A 19,744-nucleotide genomic window follows, 5' to 3' on the forward strand; every position below is an offset into this window, starting at 1 on the left:
CGTGTAGGGAAGTCAAAAAACAGTCTGGAAATATAAAGTTATAGCTGTGGATGGATAAATTAAGTGACACACTTATATAATTATTCAGTAGGGAAAAAACCCGTTAAATCTCACTTTATTTTGAAAAAAATGAGAAAAAACAAATACACTAACCAAAACATGATTAAGATTTGTAAAAAAAAAATAGTTAGAATCTCATTTTTTAGAAACAATGATTTATTTTTTTAAAGTTTTTTTAGAACTTGCTAAGCATGCTTAAAATTAATTCAACATAAAAAAAAACGTTGTCAGAATTTCTTAATTTTCATTAGAAACTTCCAAAAACAAATTTTGTGACCGATCTACACTTACCAAAACTCGATTACAAAATTCGGAGTGCAAACGTGCGAAAATGAAAGAGGCGAACGTGAATCCCTTATTCACATTTTATTCATTTATATATTTTTTATTAGTTTCATTATCATTTTTCGTGGTACCAATATTATATAATCATTGGTTATTATTAACCATGACTTACTGTAAAATGCACAGGTAGCGGTTAAGATGTAGGTTAATAATATTTGTAAACAAACAAAACGTGGTGGGATTTAATTCTAAAAATAATAACTAATCATGACAGAGAACTGGGACGACCTTTAAATAAACGACCAATGAACGATCGCGTTAAATATACAACGTTTCTTAAAGCGGCCATTTTCTTCATTTTCATAAATCACATGTTGTCGCACTAAGGACCAAAGTGCGTTGAATTAGACAACAGAAAGACGCGTGTCAATGTAGTTATGACTAGAAACTATGATAACAAATATTTTGTTTTGTAGACTAATCTGACAAGGTGTGATAATTACGATATCAAATTAAGAAAACAGACTTTAATTTTGCGGACAGAGAATCGTAACCAACGACGCCTACCAGCTTCAGCAACAAAAACAAAGTCAAAAGACTGGAAAGGAATGATCTTCTCTATAGATGATTAAATATTAAGAACTAAATCCAGTGATGTCTAAGCATGAATTAATGTCTTACAAGATTGTTGTGGTTGGAGATGGAGGCGTGGGAAAATCAGCTCTCACCATCCAGTTCTTTCAAAAGATGTTTGTAGAGGATTATGATCCTACAATAGAAGACTCGTACATTCAACACACAGAAATCGATGGCAAGATGTGTATATTAGATGGTAAGAAGCTTATTAAAGGTGATCAATAACAGTTGACAAGGTTCATATAGATTATAGATATTACCCATCATGGCATAGATGATTATAGGGACATTGTTCTAGCCATTCAGGTACAAATTTATAATCAGTACAACATTGCATCAGATGTCACTCTCATTTCTTTTTTGCAATGAAAATTTTGGCTTTAGCCATATTCCTTAATTCCTTTTTCAATGATTTATTAACCCCCTCCCCTCCCCAAGAGAATATTCCTTTTTTTGTGCTTACTATTTATATTTTTGTACTTTCATGAACCCTAAAAGAATAAACTCAAAAATATAATGGCCTTAATAAGTTAATATCTATATCCACCTTAATTCCATATTAGATGTGGGTAAACATTCCTTTCCCAGGTCTAAAATCTTCCATCTTGCTATACATTCATCATTGTATCTAAGATATTTTTGCCTTCCTTTAAGGGTAAAGTTAAAACTATATTTTGTTTAAAAGAATGACCCCAGATTTCAGGGGAAGACCATCTGATTTTTAGGGGGACTCATACCTGCCAACTTTTCAAAATGCCCATGGGGGTTTTGCGTGCAAGATGGCTGTCATAGTCCTAAAAAAAATTCAAGGGGGCCATCAAATACATTTTAATGTTGTTTTTTGGCTTCTTCATACTTTTATTAGCCTGATGTCATTGTAAAATTAATTGTTTTGTTTAAAATTGTTGACAAAATTGCTCTTTCAAAATTTCAATTTGGGAGCTTCCATGGGGGAATTCCCCCGCAAAAAGTGACAGTTGGCAGGTATGGGCCGCCTATGGGGACTGGAGAATTTTTGCAGACTGAATATTCTTTCACTGGTGACCCATTGCTACATGTAGTCCTGCTTGTTTGAATTGTAGTTTGTTTCATGTCTGTATACAATGTACATGGTATACTGGTATATATCATTCAAATGGTGTAAAATATAAATTGAATTTGATTGTGACATGTAAATGACTGTCATCAGGACACATAAAGTTGTTAGTCCCAGGACATTAAAACCTTTGTATTGTTATGGGTCTATCAAATGTTTGTATATTTCAGTTATAAGCTGACCATAAAACTGTCATCATCTTATAGTCAATAAATTTATACTGTGGGACATGTTTAAATGATTTTGTGATAAAACTTCCAACTGTGGTAGACATTTACTTTAGATTATCATCAATGAAATATTTTATTGTCTGCTTACAATGTATAAAGCAAGAGATGACCATAGGTAGTTAAACGCTTCATATAACTAGGACAGACAGAGTGTAACAATGAAGAAATGGGGATCCAAACTTTCTTATCAAATTATATAAATCTTAATCATTTCAATTGGTTAATTAATGTACAAAATGTAAAGTGTTGACAGCTTGATAATTTAATACTTTTTACATTGGTCATGGGTGAATGTTATGATACATGTATGTTGAGGTTTATCATGTTTATAATGATACACTATCTCATGTACAAAATAAATGTCCTTGGTGTTATAAAGTACATGTAAATACTCACATTAGATGGACTTCATTTAGAATTAAACCACCCATATAATTAGAAATGACATTTAAACACTCAATTACAAATATCCCCCAGCATAACATAACATCAAGAATGTCAATCAGAAATTTTTCTATGTGTCATTAAAATTAAATAAAAATATTTCTTAGAATAATTTCTGTAATTCCTCACACTACATGTATATGGCATTATGAAGCCACTATCAGCTTCAATAATATTTCTTTTCATTTTAGACTGACAGAAAAGCATACTAGCTATATAGTAAATTAGTGATTAGGGACAGGTACTTTAGACCCAATAAAACAAAAGTAATCTCTGTTTTCACTTTAAAGTGAACTAAAACTTAAAAAGATATATTGTACTGAAAAAGATTATGGAGCCTCTGCTCAGTACAGTGTGGAGTATGCTGGAGAAAAATGACTTTATTTACCATACATGTACATTTGTATAATGTACATGTATGGTAAGTAAAGTAATTTTGTATGTCTGCACATTGTATATATATATTTATAATTATACTTATTTTGCTGTAGAATGTGTTAAAATTGTGACAAGATTTTATTTAAGATCTTTTATTCATAACAAGAGCCTTTTAAAGTATACATGTATGTCTGTAAAAAAGCATTTAAAATATGATATGAAATAATAAAAGGCAAATAGAAATATTCTTAATGAGTTGAATACAATTAGACATATCTGTACTACATGTTTATAGAAAGTTTCTGGAGTTCAAAACATAGATATACATATAAGTTCTTTGATAGTTTTCAGTACCTCTAGATTTTCTTTAATTAATAGTCAATTGATCTCAACACTTGCACTTGTATGTACAATGTATTTTTAAAATGCTCCTACTAACTAATTGGATTTTGTTTTTATGATAAGTACATCACTTGACAACAATTGTAAAAGTACAATCCCCATCAGTAGCCTAGTACCATTAAACTATAATTGTCATATTATATATTTTAACCAATACTTGTAAGTATTTAACATAGATAAAAGGAGACACACATGGCCAGGTCAATGAGACTAGTATGATTCCTAAGTAAATATATCCATAATTTATTTATTTAAATTTTTCCTAAAAAGGTGTGTAACTTGAACCTTGACAAATTTTGAGATCAGCAAATAAGAGATTTAAAAACTGGTAGTGAAAAGACTTAATTGTCAACATCCTGTCCTAGAGAACATTTCATATCTTTTTATGTAAACATATCAGAAATTTGAAGACTGGTTTATGATTAATTTCTGTCATTGATTTTTATTAGAAAGCGAAGTTAAAGATTTAAATATCTCAGCATTTAAAATTTTTCATGTTAACAAAAATTAAATAGTGTCATGGTACAAATCTATTTAATATTTGTGTCATGCATTTGTATTTAATATTGCGTGATACTATTAAACGGGAAGTTAGGGTTCATATTCATTCTAACAAAAGAGATTCATTATAGAAAGGAAGTTGTGGGATAGGTGACATACATTTCCTTGTATTAGGAATATTAGCTATTCACACCTGAAGTGTCTTTAGGGCAATATCTTAACTTACTTAACCTCATGTCTTATACTTTAGAATAAGAATATTTATTGTTCCAATTAAGGGCCATTGATGGGCATTATGACATTTATACACACAAAACAATACATTATGATATGTAACATTTATATATGCTAATTAGATTATTATGTACATTACTTTTATCATTTTGAACCACAGTGGTGTAGACTAAAAATTTTTGTGAAAACTTCTTAAAAGTGACCAGCAAAAAAGAAAAAAAAAATTTTAGTCAAATAGTCTAGAAGTTTGTATTAAGTGTCCCCTTTTATTTTCAATTCCTAAATTCCCCATTTGTACCACAAGAGAACATTGAGGCAATGAAGTAAAGTGACTAGTAAATGTACATGTATGTAATCATGTTGATAAGAAGATGTGGTATGAGTGCCAATGAGACAACTCTACATCCAACATGTAAAATGTATTGGAAAATGAACACTTGACTTTGTTACAGTACTGGTCCAGGAACACAGTTATTGTCCTTTGGTTTTTCGTTGTTCATGTATACTTACAATTTACAGGGGCAAATCCAGCCAGTTTTAAAATGTGGGGGTTCCATCCCAGGATTAAGGGGAGGGTTTAACAGGGTTCTCACTAAGGATTTTTGAAGGCGAGTCCAGGGACTCATCATTTTTGGCCATGGTGAGTCCAACAGCAAGAAGAAGATATTTATTGCAATATAATGTAATATTTTAGTCTCCATTGCCTAATTCAATTCAGATCACTTTTAAACTTTTGCTATAAAATGAGTATATTTGTGTTTAACTGTGTTCAGTTTATGCAAAATATTTCAATCTTGATGCATTTGTAGACTCGCCAGTTTTGAAAATGGGGAGTCCAGACAGATTTTGATGAGTCCAGGACTCATGGACTCGCCTTAGCGAGAACACTGGGTTAACGTTCCAACCATATGTCCCAATTCAAACGCATTGATAGTTAAAAAATGGGGGGTCCAACCCCAGAAAACCCCCCTGTATCTGCCACTATTTTTGGTCTTATCCCTTCCATCCTTCCATATTTAATTTTCCATGTTTAGTATCTCAAATACAAAAAACATGTACATTTACATACAATGTTGTTTTTTTCTATGGTCGGGTTGTTGTCTCTTTGGCACATTCCCCATTTCCATTCTCAATTTTAATGTAACAAGTAGGCAGATGAAATTAAATTTTACACAATTGGGTAATGAATTTTTAAAAGTGGAGTTGTTATTTGGTCCAGTTGAAAAAGTTTTAAAATGATAAGGCATGAAGCTGTTAAACCCAATTCAAGACCTGCTTGTAATTTGCCCCGTAAGCAGTACACCCCATGTGTAAAAATATCATTGATAAAGTGCAGGACCAATTTTTGATTGGCATTTATTGTCATAAGCAAATTAGCAAGAAGCAATTTCCAATTTTGTTAAGAGTTGTAAATGAAGTTATAGGTATATACAATTTTAAGATTTATAATAAGTAACCAGTTCAATCAGTTTCAACCATATTGTTGTTGGCAGTTATTATGTAAGAATTATTTTTAGCATTGATTTCAGATTATTGTTTCACCTGTGACACATGTGCAATACTTAAGCCATTAAACAGCTCTTAACATTTTTGTGGGAAGCTTAATATTATATTGGATAAAAGAGGGGATAATTCATATCTTTAGACTGATCACATGATTTGTACTTACATGAGCAACATGACAGGTGCCATATGTGGAGCAGAATATGTTTACCCTTCAGGAACACATGAGATGACCCCCAGTTTTAGTGGGGTTCGTGTTGCTCAGTCTTTATTTTTCTATGTATTTTTTTTTCGTACTGTTGTTTGTATGTAGGTCTTTTTTATTTTTAGCCATGTCTTTGTCCACTTATATATGAGTATGAATATCCCTTTGGTACCTTTCATCTCTCCTTTACAACAGATACAATGTACATGTACCTTAAGGTACATTGTATGAAGTTCCTTCTGAACTTTGTCCTTGACCTCATTTTCAAAATTCAATCCCTATATAAAAAAGTATGATATAGGTTCCTTTATGAAGTTTATCATATGATCATGAAGATTGTACCTTAAATTTAGATAAAAGTGCTGATTCATCTGTTATTATGGTCATGTGCCTTGCAAACTCAACTCCTAAAGGTCTAAATGAATATTGATAAACTTTACACAGTTGTAGAACTTTTTACTTTTCCTTAAATTTTTAGTTCTAATTAATGACCGTAAATTTTGGGAACAGCAGCTGGGAGTCAATGATGTACATGCAGTTATGAAAATAGTCTGTTAAATTAAACTGAAAAAAAATTGTTCTGAAATGCACTTGTCTTTAAGAGGCAAATTAACATTTTAAAGAAATTATTGAAGTTTAATGCACATTCATGATTGAAACGATCACATAGCTGATATTTGTTTGAGCCTTTAACCACATCTGTATGTAAAAAATTGTTCAGAAAACGGTTACACTGTGATAATGTGAATGGGAAAGGGTTACTTGGCTTGACACATGATGACATCTATATATAGTTAAAGACTTCTAGAGGACTTTGATTATTTGTGTTGTTGGGTTGCTTTCTTATTGACATAATAACCCTATCTCTCTTCCCATAATTATATTGAATGTCTCACTCTGGCCATACGGGAATACGGCAATACATTGCCCCACAGGTTTGACTGTAAACTGACTGACTGAGTACATGTATGCTTAATTAATGTCTCACTCTGGTCATACGGGAATACCGCCATACATTTCCCCACATGTATGACTGTAAACTGACTGAGTACATGTATGCTTAATTAATGTCTCACTCTGGACATACAGGAATACGGCCATGCATTGCCCCACATGTATGACTGTAAACTGACTAACTGAGTACATGTATGCTTAATTAATGTCTCACTCTGGACATACAGGAATACGGCCATGCATTGCCCCACATGTATGACTGTAAACTGACTAACTGAGTACCGTACATGTATGCTTAATTAATGTCTCAATGTCTGGACATGAGGTATGTGTGCATCTAAATTCTTTTTCTTGGTTTTAAAGTACATACCTTGTACAAATGCCTTGGAGCGAAAATAAATTTACAAGGCATGAAATTGTCATTTAATTAGTCAGTCTAAACTCTTATGTCATAAGTAGGTTATGAGATACTTATAACAAAATTATAAAAGTTTTCCCAAAAAACTAAAATCTACAATTTGTCACATAATTTATAAAGCCAATCATGTCATAATTAACCTTTACCTCTGTTTGCTTAGTCTTATATTTAAGGTCACTTTAAACAGATCTTTACATTAACAAGTTCATTTATTGAAGTATATGTAACTTTCTAGACCAAGATACAATATTTAGACCATATATCTATTTGATAAACAATAAATAATACTGGGTTATTGCATTAATAATGATGAACATTGTCTAGAACAGGACAGCAAAATGTACAACTTTTAAATGCAATAAGACATACTGTGAGGGACAATAACCCTTTTATGATATAGTATCAAATATTTCACCAACATGTATACTTCTTCAAATTCCTGCAGGTATGATATAACAGTAATGACAATATCAATTTCTGTCATCATTTTAACTCTTTTTTGCTTGTATGCAAATATTGTTTTACTTGGAACCTCTCTCTAGAGAAAGTATGAATGTCAATGTCAATAGACATCATAACAAAAAATTCTTTCTATACAATATAATTTACAATTGCAACCATTGATGTTTCTACACATGTTGATTGTTAGATTTTGGATGATATAGTTTGATTATATTTCTTTTAAGTACTGGATACAGCCGGACAAGAAGAGTTTAGTGCTATGAGAGAACAATACATGCGGAAGGGTGATGGCTTCCTGTTAGTGTATTCAGTAACAGATAGACAAAGCTATGAGAATGTACCAAGTTTTCATACACAAATCCTTCGTGTAAAGGATCGGTATGTATATATATATTTTATTGTCAACAACCTGATTATGGTTTGGTTAACTCTGATATCTCTGATTTACTCCGAATATTCTTATTCTTTTGCTAACAACACATGTTTAGCACTGCCACATTTTAGCACCTGTCCCAAGTCAGAAGCCACTGGCCTTTGTTAGTCTTGTATGATTTTAAATTTTAGTTCATTTATATGTTTTGGAGTTAAGTATCACGTCCATTTTCACTGAATTAGTACACATTTTTGTTTACGTCCAACTAATTGAACATTTTCTTCTGGTCATTAGGTCAATTATAGTCATGTAAGGAAAAACAAAAACAAGAAAAACGTAATGAATATTACAGCATGAATTCTTACACTGTAATATCAGCCACTGTACAGCAAAATCATCAACAGTTTGTAAAATTTAACTTGTATCATGAAGTGACGTCTCCAAAAACTTCTATACACTGTATGTAAAACTTACTTTGAATAAAATGTGAATAGGCAGTGAACCTTAAAATTTGTTTTAACACCTTCATTTTGGTGGCATGTTGTAGAATTTAGCTGAAAAATACCAAATAATACTAGGTCTTAAATATTATAACTGTAATTCTAACATGACGTCCTTCAAACGCTTTGAGTACACACCCGTGGTAAAATATGAATATATTGCCAGTGCTGTTCCGATTGTACTCCCACGTCATATGCTTTTTTATGAATGAGATACCCGATGTCATAGAACAATGACGTTAGAATGTAAGCATTTTACGGGAAAATACACGCTTGTGAATCCGAAAATCATCACAAGGAAACATACACAAATGATGCTAAAATGTGGCAAAATCCCTTTATTGTACATCATATAAGACATATAAATAAATTATCATTCAAATTCATCCAAAACTGTCTAAATACATTATTTTAAATAGTTTAAGCATGTCACTAATGCAGTTTGCTCCGTTCTTTTACGCTAGTTTATTAGTGCGTTTATTTATGGGAACGGCAAATATTTGCCTACACCTAGAGCGCTTCGATCCAAAAGAATTGCCGTATGTGTCCTATCAGAATCGAAATAATTCATGGGGGCTTGAATATATCTAGATTTTACCATGGGTTGTCCCTTTATGCCGATATTTTACCCCTCGCTATCGCTCAGGGGTAAAATATTTGTCATAAAGGGCCAACCCGTGGTAAAATCACGATATATTCAAGCCCCCATGAATTATTTCTTAAGTTTCTAATATATTAAAGAAGATGTGGTATGACTGCTAATAGGACAACTCTCCACCAAAGACCAAATGATGTAGAGGGTAACAACTACAGGTTACAATTTAGCAATGAGCAAAACCCATACTGCACAGCAAGCATTTATAGGCCCTGAAATGACAAACGTAGAAAAAGTAAAATAAGTTACCGATGGCCTGATTTATTAAACTATGATATACAGCAGCAAACAACAACTACTGAATTACAGACTTTGAACAGACAAATATAGAATGTGACAGGTTTTAAAAGTAACTTGTTAGCTGGCACCTAACACTTATCTAAACCTGGACAGTGGTGCAACAAAACAACACAAAAACATGTCACTTGTTAGCTGGCACCTAACACTTATCTAAACCTGGACAGTGGTGCAACAGAACAACACAAAAACATGTCACTTGTTAGCTGGCACCTAACACTTATCTAAACCTGGACAGTGGTGCAACAGAACAACACAAAACCATGTCACTTGTTAGCTGGCACCTAACACTTATCTAAACCTGGACAGTGGTGCAACAGAACAACACAAAAACATGTCACTTGTTAGCTGGCACCTAACACTTATCTAAACCTGGACAGTAGTGCAACAGAACAACACAAAAACATGTCACTTGTTAGCTGGCACCTAACACTTATCTAAACCTGGTCAGTGGTGCAACAGAACAACACAAAAACATGTCACTTGTTAGCTGGCACCTAACACTTATCTAAACCTGGACAGTGGTGCAACAGAACAACACAAAAACATGTCACTTGTTAGCTGGCACCTAACACTTATCTAAACCTGGACAGTGGTGCAACAGAACAACACAAAAACATGTCACTTGTTAGCTGGCACTTAACACTTATCTAAACCTGGTCAGTGGTGCAACAGAACAACACAAAAACATGTCACTTGTTAGCTGGCACCTAACACTTATCTAAACCTGGACAGTGGTGCAACAGAACAACACAAAAACATGTCACTTGTTAGCTGGCACCTAACACTTATCTTAACCTGGACAGTGGTGCAACAGAACAACACAAAAACATGTCACTTGTTAGCTGGCACCTAACACTTATCTAAACCTGGTCAGTGGTGCAACAGAACAACACAAAAACATGTCACTTGTTAGCTGGCACCTAACACTTATCTAAACCTGGTCAGTGGTGCAACAGAACAACACAAAAACATGTCACTTGTTAGCTGGCACCTAACACTTATCTTAACCTGGTCAGTGGTGCAACAGAACAACACAAAAACATGTCACTTGTTAGCTGGCACCTAACACTTATCTTAACCTGGACAGTGGTGCAACAGAACAACACAAAAACATGTCACTTGTTAGCTGGCACCTAACACTTATCTAAACCTGGTCAGTGGTGCAACAGAACAACACAAAAACATGTCACTTGTTAGCTGGCACCTAACACTTATCTAAACCTGGTCAGTGGTGCAACAGAACAACACAAAAACATGTCACTTGTTAGCTGGCACTTAACACTTATCTAAACCTGGTCAGTGGTGCAACAGAACAACACAAAAACATGTCACTTGTTAGCTGGCACCTAACACTTATCTAAACCTGGTCAGTGGTGCAACAGAACAACACAAAAACATGTCACTTGTTAGCTGGAACCTAACACTTATCTTAACCTGGACAGTGGTGCAACAGAACAACACAAAAACATGTCACTTGTTAGCTGGCACCTAACACTTATCTAAACCTGGTCAGTGGTGCAACAGAACAACAAAAAAACATGTCACTTGTTAGCTGGCACCTAACACTTATCTAAACCTGGTCAGTGGTGCAACAGAACAACACAAAAACAAACTACAAAACAATAAATGAAAAACAAATTTGATGAACAGCAAGAAACAGCAACCACTCAAAAACAGGCTACTAATTATATCATAATGATGGATGTGTTCATACTTTGAAGTCAAGCTGAAAGTATTCCAATATGTCCAACTTTTTTTTGGTTATCCATGTGCACTGGAAGTTAAACAACCAATGCAACAATCAATCAATCAATGTGTTTATTGGTTATAAACATACACTTTTGTTTCATAAATAAACAATTTGAGTTTATTTTGACTGTGATATTGTTTCTGATTTGTAGAGATGACTACCCCATGATTCTGTGTGCCAATAAAGTTGACTTGGTTAATCTGAGGAAAGTCTCTGAGGAGGCAGGGAGAGATATGGCTTCACATTTAAGGGTCAGTATTTATACCAATCTTACAGTCTAATTCAACAATAACTTCTCAAATTTGAATTCTTTCCTTGAAATAGAATCCTATTATTCTAGGTGGGTAAAATGTTCCTGACATTTCAAAATATGAATTAATTCACTAGAATTAAATGGAGATGAAGATAGTGTTGTTAAGACAGCAACCCAGTAACAGGAGTGAAATTTTATAGAGTGCTGCAGTTCATCTAATAGATATCAGAAGATCTGGTATGAGACATTTCTCCGTCCAAGTCACTATATGTAAAGTCGACCATTATAGGTCAAAGTACGGCTTTCAACAAGAAGACTTGGCTCACACTGAACAGCAAGCTATAAAGGGCCCCCAAAATGACTGGTGTAAAACCATTCAAGCAGGAAATCCAACGGTCTAATGATATTAGCTTATAATAGATACATATTTTGTCCATGGACATTAGGGAACTGTTCTTACGGTTGATAAAAGAACTCATAAAGTATGTAAATGTATATTCTTATTGATTTCTACTTAGCTGAATTCACTTTAAAATTTACTTTATACTAATTTCAGATTCCATACTTAGAAACTAGTGCTAAAGAGAACCTAAATGTGGATCTGGCCTTCCATGAACTGGTTAGAGTTATAAGGTTAGTCAATATAGAAGTGGATTTGAATAAAAATGTACTTTTATTAGCTGTATAAGTTTTAGATTTCCAAGGAATAAGTTACAAGGTTTTTGTAATACCTACAGTTGTTGAAACACCTTGTATCTATATATATATACTGCAGCTGTGCTATTTGAGCAGTCAAATTGCATTGACCTTATATTCATATGTGATATGCAGTCACTGACCGTATATCACCTTGTTTGTGACGTTTACAATGCCTCTCTGTAGAGATTTATTTATGACATCAATAAAACATACAGGTTCGTGGAAATTTACGTTGTGCGCTACCAATTAAAAAATGATGGTTTTAACCCTATAGGTGTAATACCACCATTGATTTTCCCCTTTTAGTCTTAAAAATGTGCAGAATTTATCTTTGTTTCAAATAAAGAAATACTTGGCATGAGTAAAGTTTTATCCTGTTCAGTACTATAGAAAACATTTTACATGACATATATTGTATCACTCTCAATACAGTGGTAGAATCTATATGAACCTACAGTATATTTTGACAATAAGTTATTCCATGGAGGTTTTATCTGACAATGGCTTTTTAAACTGTTAATTACAATAAGAGAATGATCATATAAAAACAAACAATCTGTAACACATCGCAATGATACTGTCATTATTATCCTTTAATTCAAAAACATTAATAAGAACCATTTGATTTTATTTTTACAGGCAACAGCCCCCAGATTACAAGAAAGAAAGACGACGTCTTGGGAAGAAAAAGAGGAAATGTACAATACTGTGATTCATTAGACTTGTCCCACCTGTTAATGTACTTACCATAATTGTAGGAGAGAAATTACACATAATTACATCTGGTAATTCTACCAGAATAAAAATCTAGTCATCAATTATAAGAAATATATGTCAATGAATGTGTATAAATATGTCAATATCATGTGTATAAATTTGTTCATTATTAAAAATTAGGGGAAGCGACATGTGCACACATATGAGAATTTAAATAAATTGATCACAGTTTATATTATTTTTTAAATTCAAAACCTATTTGACTTTTTACTGTTTTCAAATAAGATAGGCTGAGTATGTAATTACTGACTTCATAATTGTCCTGTCGGCAGGAAATTGTAATTTTATTTTCTGTTCCAGATCCTTTGTGTGCATGGACTGGTATTTTTATTTTTTTCTCAAGTGGTAGATATTTATTGTACAAAACTGTGTAAAAAGGGAGACAACTAGAATATAACTATAAATTCATTGATGTTTCAATGTGAATATATATTAGTTATGAATGATTATAAAATATTGTTAAGTTTCAGTTGTGAGAATTTTTTATAAGGCTATTTTTGTTTATGGTTGTAACATGATAGTACACCTTGTTGTTGTTTAAGTGTGCAGAGTTGGGAACAGAGAAACCACAAATATTTACATACTGGAAGTTTTTATTAACAAGGAAGAAACGGTCCAATTTAAATGGAATTTTTATGTCAGGAAAGAACAAATGATAAGAACAAAAAATACCTGTTATTTTTAGTGGATTATTGATTTGATTAAGTTATATTTATATTTTTTTTGTTGATTTGTTTTATATTTTAACTTGGTGCATTACTCTTAGGGCTTGTTTATAATACATACATTAATATTTAATTGATGTTAACCAATCGTTTTAATAAATATGTATGTTAATCATAAATCATGTTTTTTTTTCTAAACCTTAAATATCCTTTATTCCATAATATTTGCATTTATTGAGTGATTAGACTTTCAAATATGTTTAAAATAAATTAAGACATTGAAGGCAAAAACAGTAAAATATTATAATCTTTATGTTCAGAGCGGACAGGTGCTTATTATGTGAAAAGCTTAAAGGATTTTTTTAATTTTCTTTTTTTCAAAACAGTTGGAAAAAAACATGCGTATCAAACCCTAAATTTCCCCAATTAGCTAGTTTCTAACATTTGGAATATAACATATAACACATGACCTAGTTCTATACAATTTCCCCTAGATAACCCAGATAAATGTGGTATGTCTTTGAGGGCCCTATTTGTTCATTCTAAATATGAGATTGATTTTATCTATGATTAGAATTTTGCATTTGATCATTTGTTTTTAAGAACTTTTGTTTAAGTCATGTAGGAATTTATATAAACTGGTGATGTAAACAAGTCATTTTAATTTTGATCTCTTGATTATATTTTACAAAATTTTAGTTTCGAGTCAATTAACAAATATTAACATATACATATAATTTTACTGTAGAATAGTCATAGTTTATTATCTGCTCAATGTTAATTAAGTTTTCTACAAAAAAAGATTGCCAACCATAAAAGTCTACAACCCTCAAACATTTGAAATGAATTTAGTTAAAAAGTAGCAGGAAAAGAATCTTTCATTCTTTGAAATACCAATTTAGTTAAAAATTCTTCTGTGTTAAATTGTTCTCTATTAAAAAGTTATTCCCCTTGTGTTCAATGCAAGCCCATTGATGTTTGTTGGAAGTCCATAAACCCCAAATCTTACACATAGTTACAATGATTTGATTAACAATGTAACTGTATTGTGGGAATTTGAATTTTTGTTAAGGGCTATTCCAGAAAAAAATGTATGGGGGGGTTGGAAGGCACTTTTTGTCAGCACCCGCCACCCAGACAATTGTAATTGAGACTTATAGTGCATTATAGTGTGAAAAGTTGCTCTGATACCCATCACCCATGTATTATTAATATAATGTGCCTTCCAACCCCCCATACATTTTTCTGGAATAGCCCTAATTATGAAGTATGATTTATTACTCTTAGATTTAGCAAAAAATAATCGCACATGAATAATTTTGATGGTAGACCTTTTCAATTTTTGTGATGACAGTGATGCTACATGTGTATTAGGTTGTAAGATACCAGAACAAAAATCCATGAAACCTTCTGCAAAAGATGAACCTATTATACAAACAACTTTTCACTAGATTTAAATAATAAAAACCAAACAGACTCTGGCAGTAAATTTATAAATACTGAAAACCTTTGAACAAATTTAAAAGCAAATTTAAATACAAAAAATGTTGGAATAGACTTTTAAAGCAGATTTATATACTGAAAATATGAGAATAAACTTTGTTAGATTTGAATACTAACACCATGAATTTAAACATTAAACTTCAATAAAGAGATTTAAATACTAAAAACCTTGGAACAAACTTTTCCAGTAGATTTAATTACTAACAACATAAAAACATGAATACAGACTAAATCCTTTGACTTTTAAAGTAGATATATAAACACAGAAAACCCTTTAGAACTTTTAAAGTAGATTTAATTACTATTAACTTTTAAGGGAGATTTGAATAATACAAATTAGTGAAAAACTTTTACATAAGATTCAGTTGCTAATATAAAACAATTTTGATCTTTACACCAGATTTATAAATACTGAAAATGTTTTTAATTTTTTAAGTAGATTTATATACTTCAAACCTTTGCATAAACTTTAATACATAAACCTTATTTGAACAATTTTATTTGTTTTCAACAAACCATATTCCCTTTTGTGCCATATTATAAATGATGTATATATATTACTGTTGAATGAATAATTACATACACTGGTTATGTCAAATGATATGTTTATATTTAAAAGTGTTCCTCAACAAATATTTATATGGCAAGGAGCATCTATTGTTTATGTCCTCTTAAAGTTTATTTACAATATATGAAGGCACTGCCATCTGCCATGCAATTAAAAAATAAAACCAAAATGTTAATTAAACTGTTTATGGCAGTATAAGTTTATGTTTTTGTTATTTTTGTTTGAGGCGATATTACATTCCAGAAGTTAGGACCTCATTTTGTTTTATTTTAACCTCATACTGCATGTACATTTAATTATAGTTATAGATGATGTTATAAATGACACCATGTTTTGTTTAAGAGTTTATTGACAGGTATTATTTGTTATGTTAACATAATTTAAGTTTATCTCTGATATGTGAGGAAATTCACTTTTTATCTGTCTTTTGACATGTTTTTAATTAGATACATTTCATTCAATTCTTGAAATACTGCCAAAGGGAGGGCAATGCAAAAAGAATCATATATAACTTTTTAAGGTAAATGTTTTAGGTATAAAAAGTGGATAAATGAGTATTTTTGAAAATTCAAACTGTTATATACAGTATCAAAGAAAACTATGGATTATGTAATAATAAAAATCTGATTCGATGATCCTAAATATTTTTACATAATTAAAGCTGACCATTTTGTAAATGTTTACTTCTGAAAAATGTGGGTTGTAAAATGTTAAAGGCATTCAAACATTATCATAACTATAAGTTAATTATTTAATTTTGCATTTTCTTTTCTCTGACTTAAATGTGACAAAAAATAAGGTTGTATATGAACTGCAGCAAAGTAAAGATAGGTTGTATTTTTTACTTACACGTAATGTTATTTTTACATGTATTAACTGATTTTATTTACTAATTTCTATGTAGGAAAGAAACAAAATAATGTGTATCTTTCAATTGTTAAAGAGATATGAAATTATATGTTGTTCAAATGTAGCTAAAAATGAGATTTTTCACTTTTACATGTAAAATGATCTCAATTGTTCTATGTTAGAATACAATTTTGTAAAATTTAGATATGACAAAATAAAACGTCATAATTTTCATTACAAAACAAAAAGTAATGATATAGTCAAACTTATTAAAGTCATGAATACTGAAAGTGTTTAATTTATTACCATGCAGAAGGAGGAATATATTTTATCTCTTCTCATGAAAGTTCTTAATCATTCTAGTTCGTTATTTTGCAATCCCTATTTATAACTAGTGAAATTCAGACTTCTTTTTTAAAAACTAAGAATGTTTCTTTCACAAGGATAAAGTATATGGACATACCATAAACATATTTTCTTTTTTCTTTACACGAGTTTAGGTAAAACTTAAAAATATTGTAATCCTCAGCTTAAAATGATACACCAGAAATCACCTATAACATCATCATAGAGGAATAAACTAATGCTTGATATCAGTTAGCCGTTCAACATGTATTGCTGAAATGGAAGGTTTGATTACAATGTGATTTTGTGTATATTTTAATGCCTTTATTCAGCGATTTTCTTGGTATGAGTATGTAAATACTCTCAGCATAAAAAAAACCAATAACTTGTTTATTGATTTGTGGCTGGCACAAATACAAGAATTCAATCCTGGTATTAATGATGAGTTTATAAAGCCTCGGTCACACCTTACCAGATAGCAGGAACGGACGCCTAACGGATGAAAATGAAAGTTGTCTGTTGACAAAATTCTTATCCGTTGGGAGTCCGTTGATGTACTGACTAAATAAAACAGATGTGTAATGAATGCATAACAGACACATACCGGATATGCAATGTAGAAGAAAAGGAAACGTAACAGACAGAACGGACGTCGAACATACATCCAACAGATGAGTACCGCATAAAACGGACACATAAAGGAAGCGTACCGGATAAAACGGATGAACAAGATATACGACAATAATAATACATGTAAATCACAAAGATATTCAAAATGTTTAACTGGTTTTGGTTTGTTCTTCAAAATGCAGTGTCTGGCCTGAATAAGAGCTGCTTGATTGTGAAGATGTGTCCTTACTCTAAGATCTATTATGAATAATAAGAATTCATGAACCTTAAGAAATCTGACAAACCAATATTTGGCATTTGTGACGCGAAATTTTCAATTGGCATTTATCCGTTTCAGATACGTTCATCATCAGTTTTATCCGTTATACGTCGGGTAGAAGTCCGTTTCAGGTTTGTTCAACATCTGTTTTATCCGTTCAACGTCCGGTAGAAGTCCGTTGGTGAATTTTTCTGCCAGACCTCCAACGGATGTATAACGGATACAAAAAGGAAATGAAAGGGACTAGTACCGAACAAAACGGCAGCCTACTGCACATTCAACAGATATTTCATCCGTTGGACGTCCGTTCAAAGTTTTGAACATGCTCAAAAAATTTTCAACGGATGTCAACGTATAAAACGTACGCTAAACGGACATGCAACGGATATGGACGGACGTCTAACGGATAAAAATGGACGTATAACGGACATGAACGGATTGAAAAAAGTTATCCGTTAGGGATCTGTTCGAGCTATCCGTTTAGGTGTGACTGAGGCTTAAACAATCACTGGGTCGATGCCACTACTATTCCCCGAGTATCACCAGCCCAGTAGTCACTTCTGTGTTGACAGGAATTATTATTGATATATGGTCATAATCATCAGTCAACTGTTTACAAAATTTTGAATTTTTGAAATACTAAGGCTTTTCTATCTCAGGAATAGATTACCTTAGCTGTAGAAGGCAAAACTTTATGGCATTTTGGTACTCAATGCTCTCCAACTTCGTACTACATTTGGCCTTTTTTTTAAATGTTATTCGAGCATCACTGATAATTCTTTTGTAGATGAAACACGTGTCTGGTTCAAACATCAATCCTGCTTTCTTTGATGAGTTTATGGCCAAAGTTCTTGATCCCATCCACCATTTTAAAGAACTATATATTTGAAATATCTATAAATACCATAATCTGAATTACTTTGTGACACACAGTTCTTTGAATAGTCAGTGCTCAAATATAACTTTATGAATTTATTTGAAATCTATTCTTGAAACCATGTCTGCCTCAATTATATTTAAGAGCATACGTAGTTTGTAAGATATTAAAAACGAAGTTTCTGAGTTATTGTAGTCTGCATGGATCTTTTGTTTCTTAAATGCACAGATAGAAAGTCAGTGATGTGATTGCAAACTGTGATAATTGCGCTTCTAATAGATATGAACCAGACCTAAAATGAATGTTATTACATGTAATACAAATTGAATGGGTTGTGCAATTTCAGTAATAAAAAGTAAAATAACAAAAACGGAAAGTCCATAAACAAATGGCAAAATAAAAAACTCATACAAATGGATAACAGCTGTCATATTCCTGACTTGGTGCAGGTATTTTCTCATGTAGAAAATGGTGGAATAAACCTGGTTTTATAGCTAACTAAACCTCTCGCTTGTATAACAATCACATAAAATCCCCACTGTTCTTGGTGAATGAGGGACAGGCGAAAACACTAATAGTGTAATGTTGGCCCTTGAAAATGAAGTCTGAAAGATGCGAAAGGGAATTTAAACTGAAGTGATGTTTCCTCTCGCTGTGAAAAAATTGACCATGTGGTTTTTGCTTACAAGTTATAGATGTAAATCCAAAACATAAGCCAACAAAACACATACATAATTACAGAGTCCTACTCTGGATATCCAACTTTTCTTGAAACAACAATCAGCTATACATTCTTGAGATATGATTGATGTTACTGGGTTGTTGGTAGATAAGTTGTTCGACCAACAGAACATGAACTATATGCCACAAGAAGATCACACAAAGGAGGTACAGGAATCATTGCAATCAAAAGTCACCCTTTCAGACATCGTA

General features: G+C 32.0%; 1 protein-coding gene across 2 annotated transcripts; it reads left to right on the forward strand.

Annotated features, from left to right (window-relative positions):
• The first annotated feature begins 660 nt into the window (after positions 1–660).
• Positions 661–16,990, forward strand: LOC139513746 (ras-related protein M-Ras-like). Of its 2 annotated transcripts, XR_011662507.1 has the most exons (6): positions 661–1,177; positions 8,033–8,186; positions 11,538–11,637; positions 12,196–12,272; positions 12,978–14,846; positions 15,035–16,990. XR_011662507.1 is itself a non-coding variant. In XM_071302516.1 (5 exons), exons 1-5 carry the CDS (start codon positions 1,000–1,002, stop codon positions 13,048–13,050), a joined length of 582 nt encoding a protein of 193 aa, XP_071158617.1. In that variant the 5' UTR covers positions 666–999; the 3' UTR covers positions 13,051–16,990. The 2 variants fall into 2 exon arrangements, 1 of the variants encoding a protein (XP_071158617.1); XM_071302516.1 differs by having other exon boundaries at positions 666–1,177; positions 12,978–16,990.
• Positions 16,991–19,744: the final 2,754 nt, after the last annotated feature.

Source organism: Mytilus edulis, chromosome 2 (assembly GCF_963676685.1).
Source record: "Mytilus edulis chromosome 2, xbMytEdul2.2, whole genome shotgun sequence".
NCBI classification, from domain to species: Eukaryota; Metazoa; Mollusca; class Bivalvia; order Mytilida; family Mytilidae; genus Mytilus; species Mytilus edulis.

Excerpts from the sequence above, each read along its gene's own strand:
- LOC139513746 (XM_071302516.1), top strand. The coding sequence starts at position 1,000 with ATGTCTAAGCATGAATTAATGTCTTACAAGATTGTTGTGGTTGGAGAT. Across the intron at positions 1,178-8,032 it reads CAAGATGTGTATATTAGATG|TACTGGATACAGCCGGACAA; the intron begins GTAAGAAGCTTA and ends ATTTCTTTTAAG. Across the intron at positions 8,187-11,537 it reads ATCCTTCGTGTAAAGGATCG|AGATGACTACCCCATGATTC; the intron begins GTATGTATATAT and ends TCTGATTTGTAG.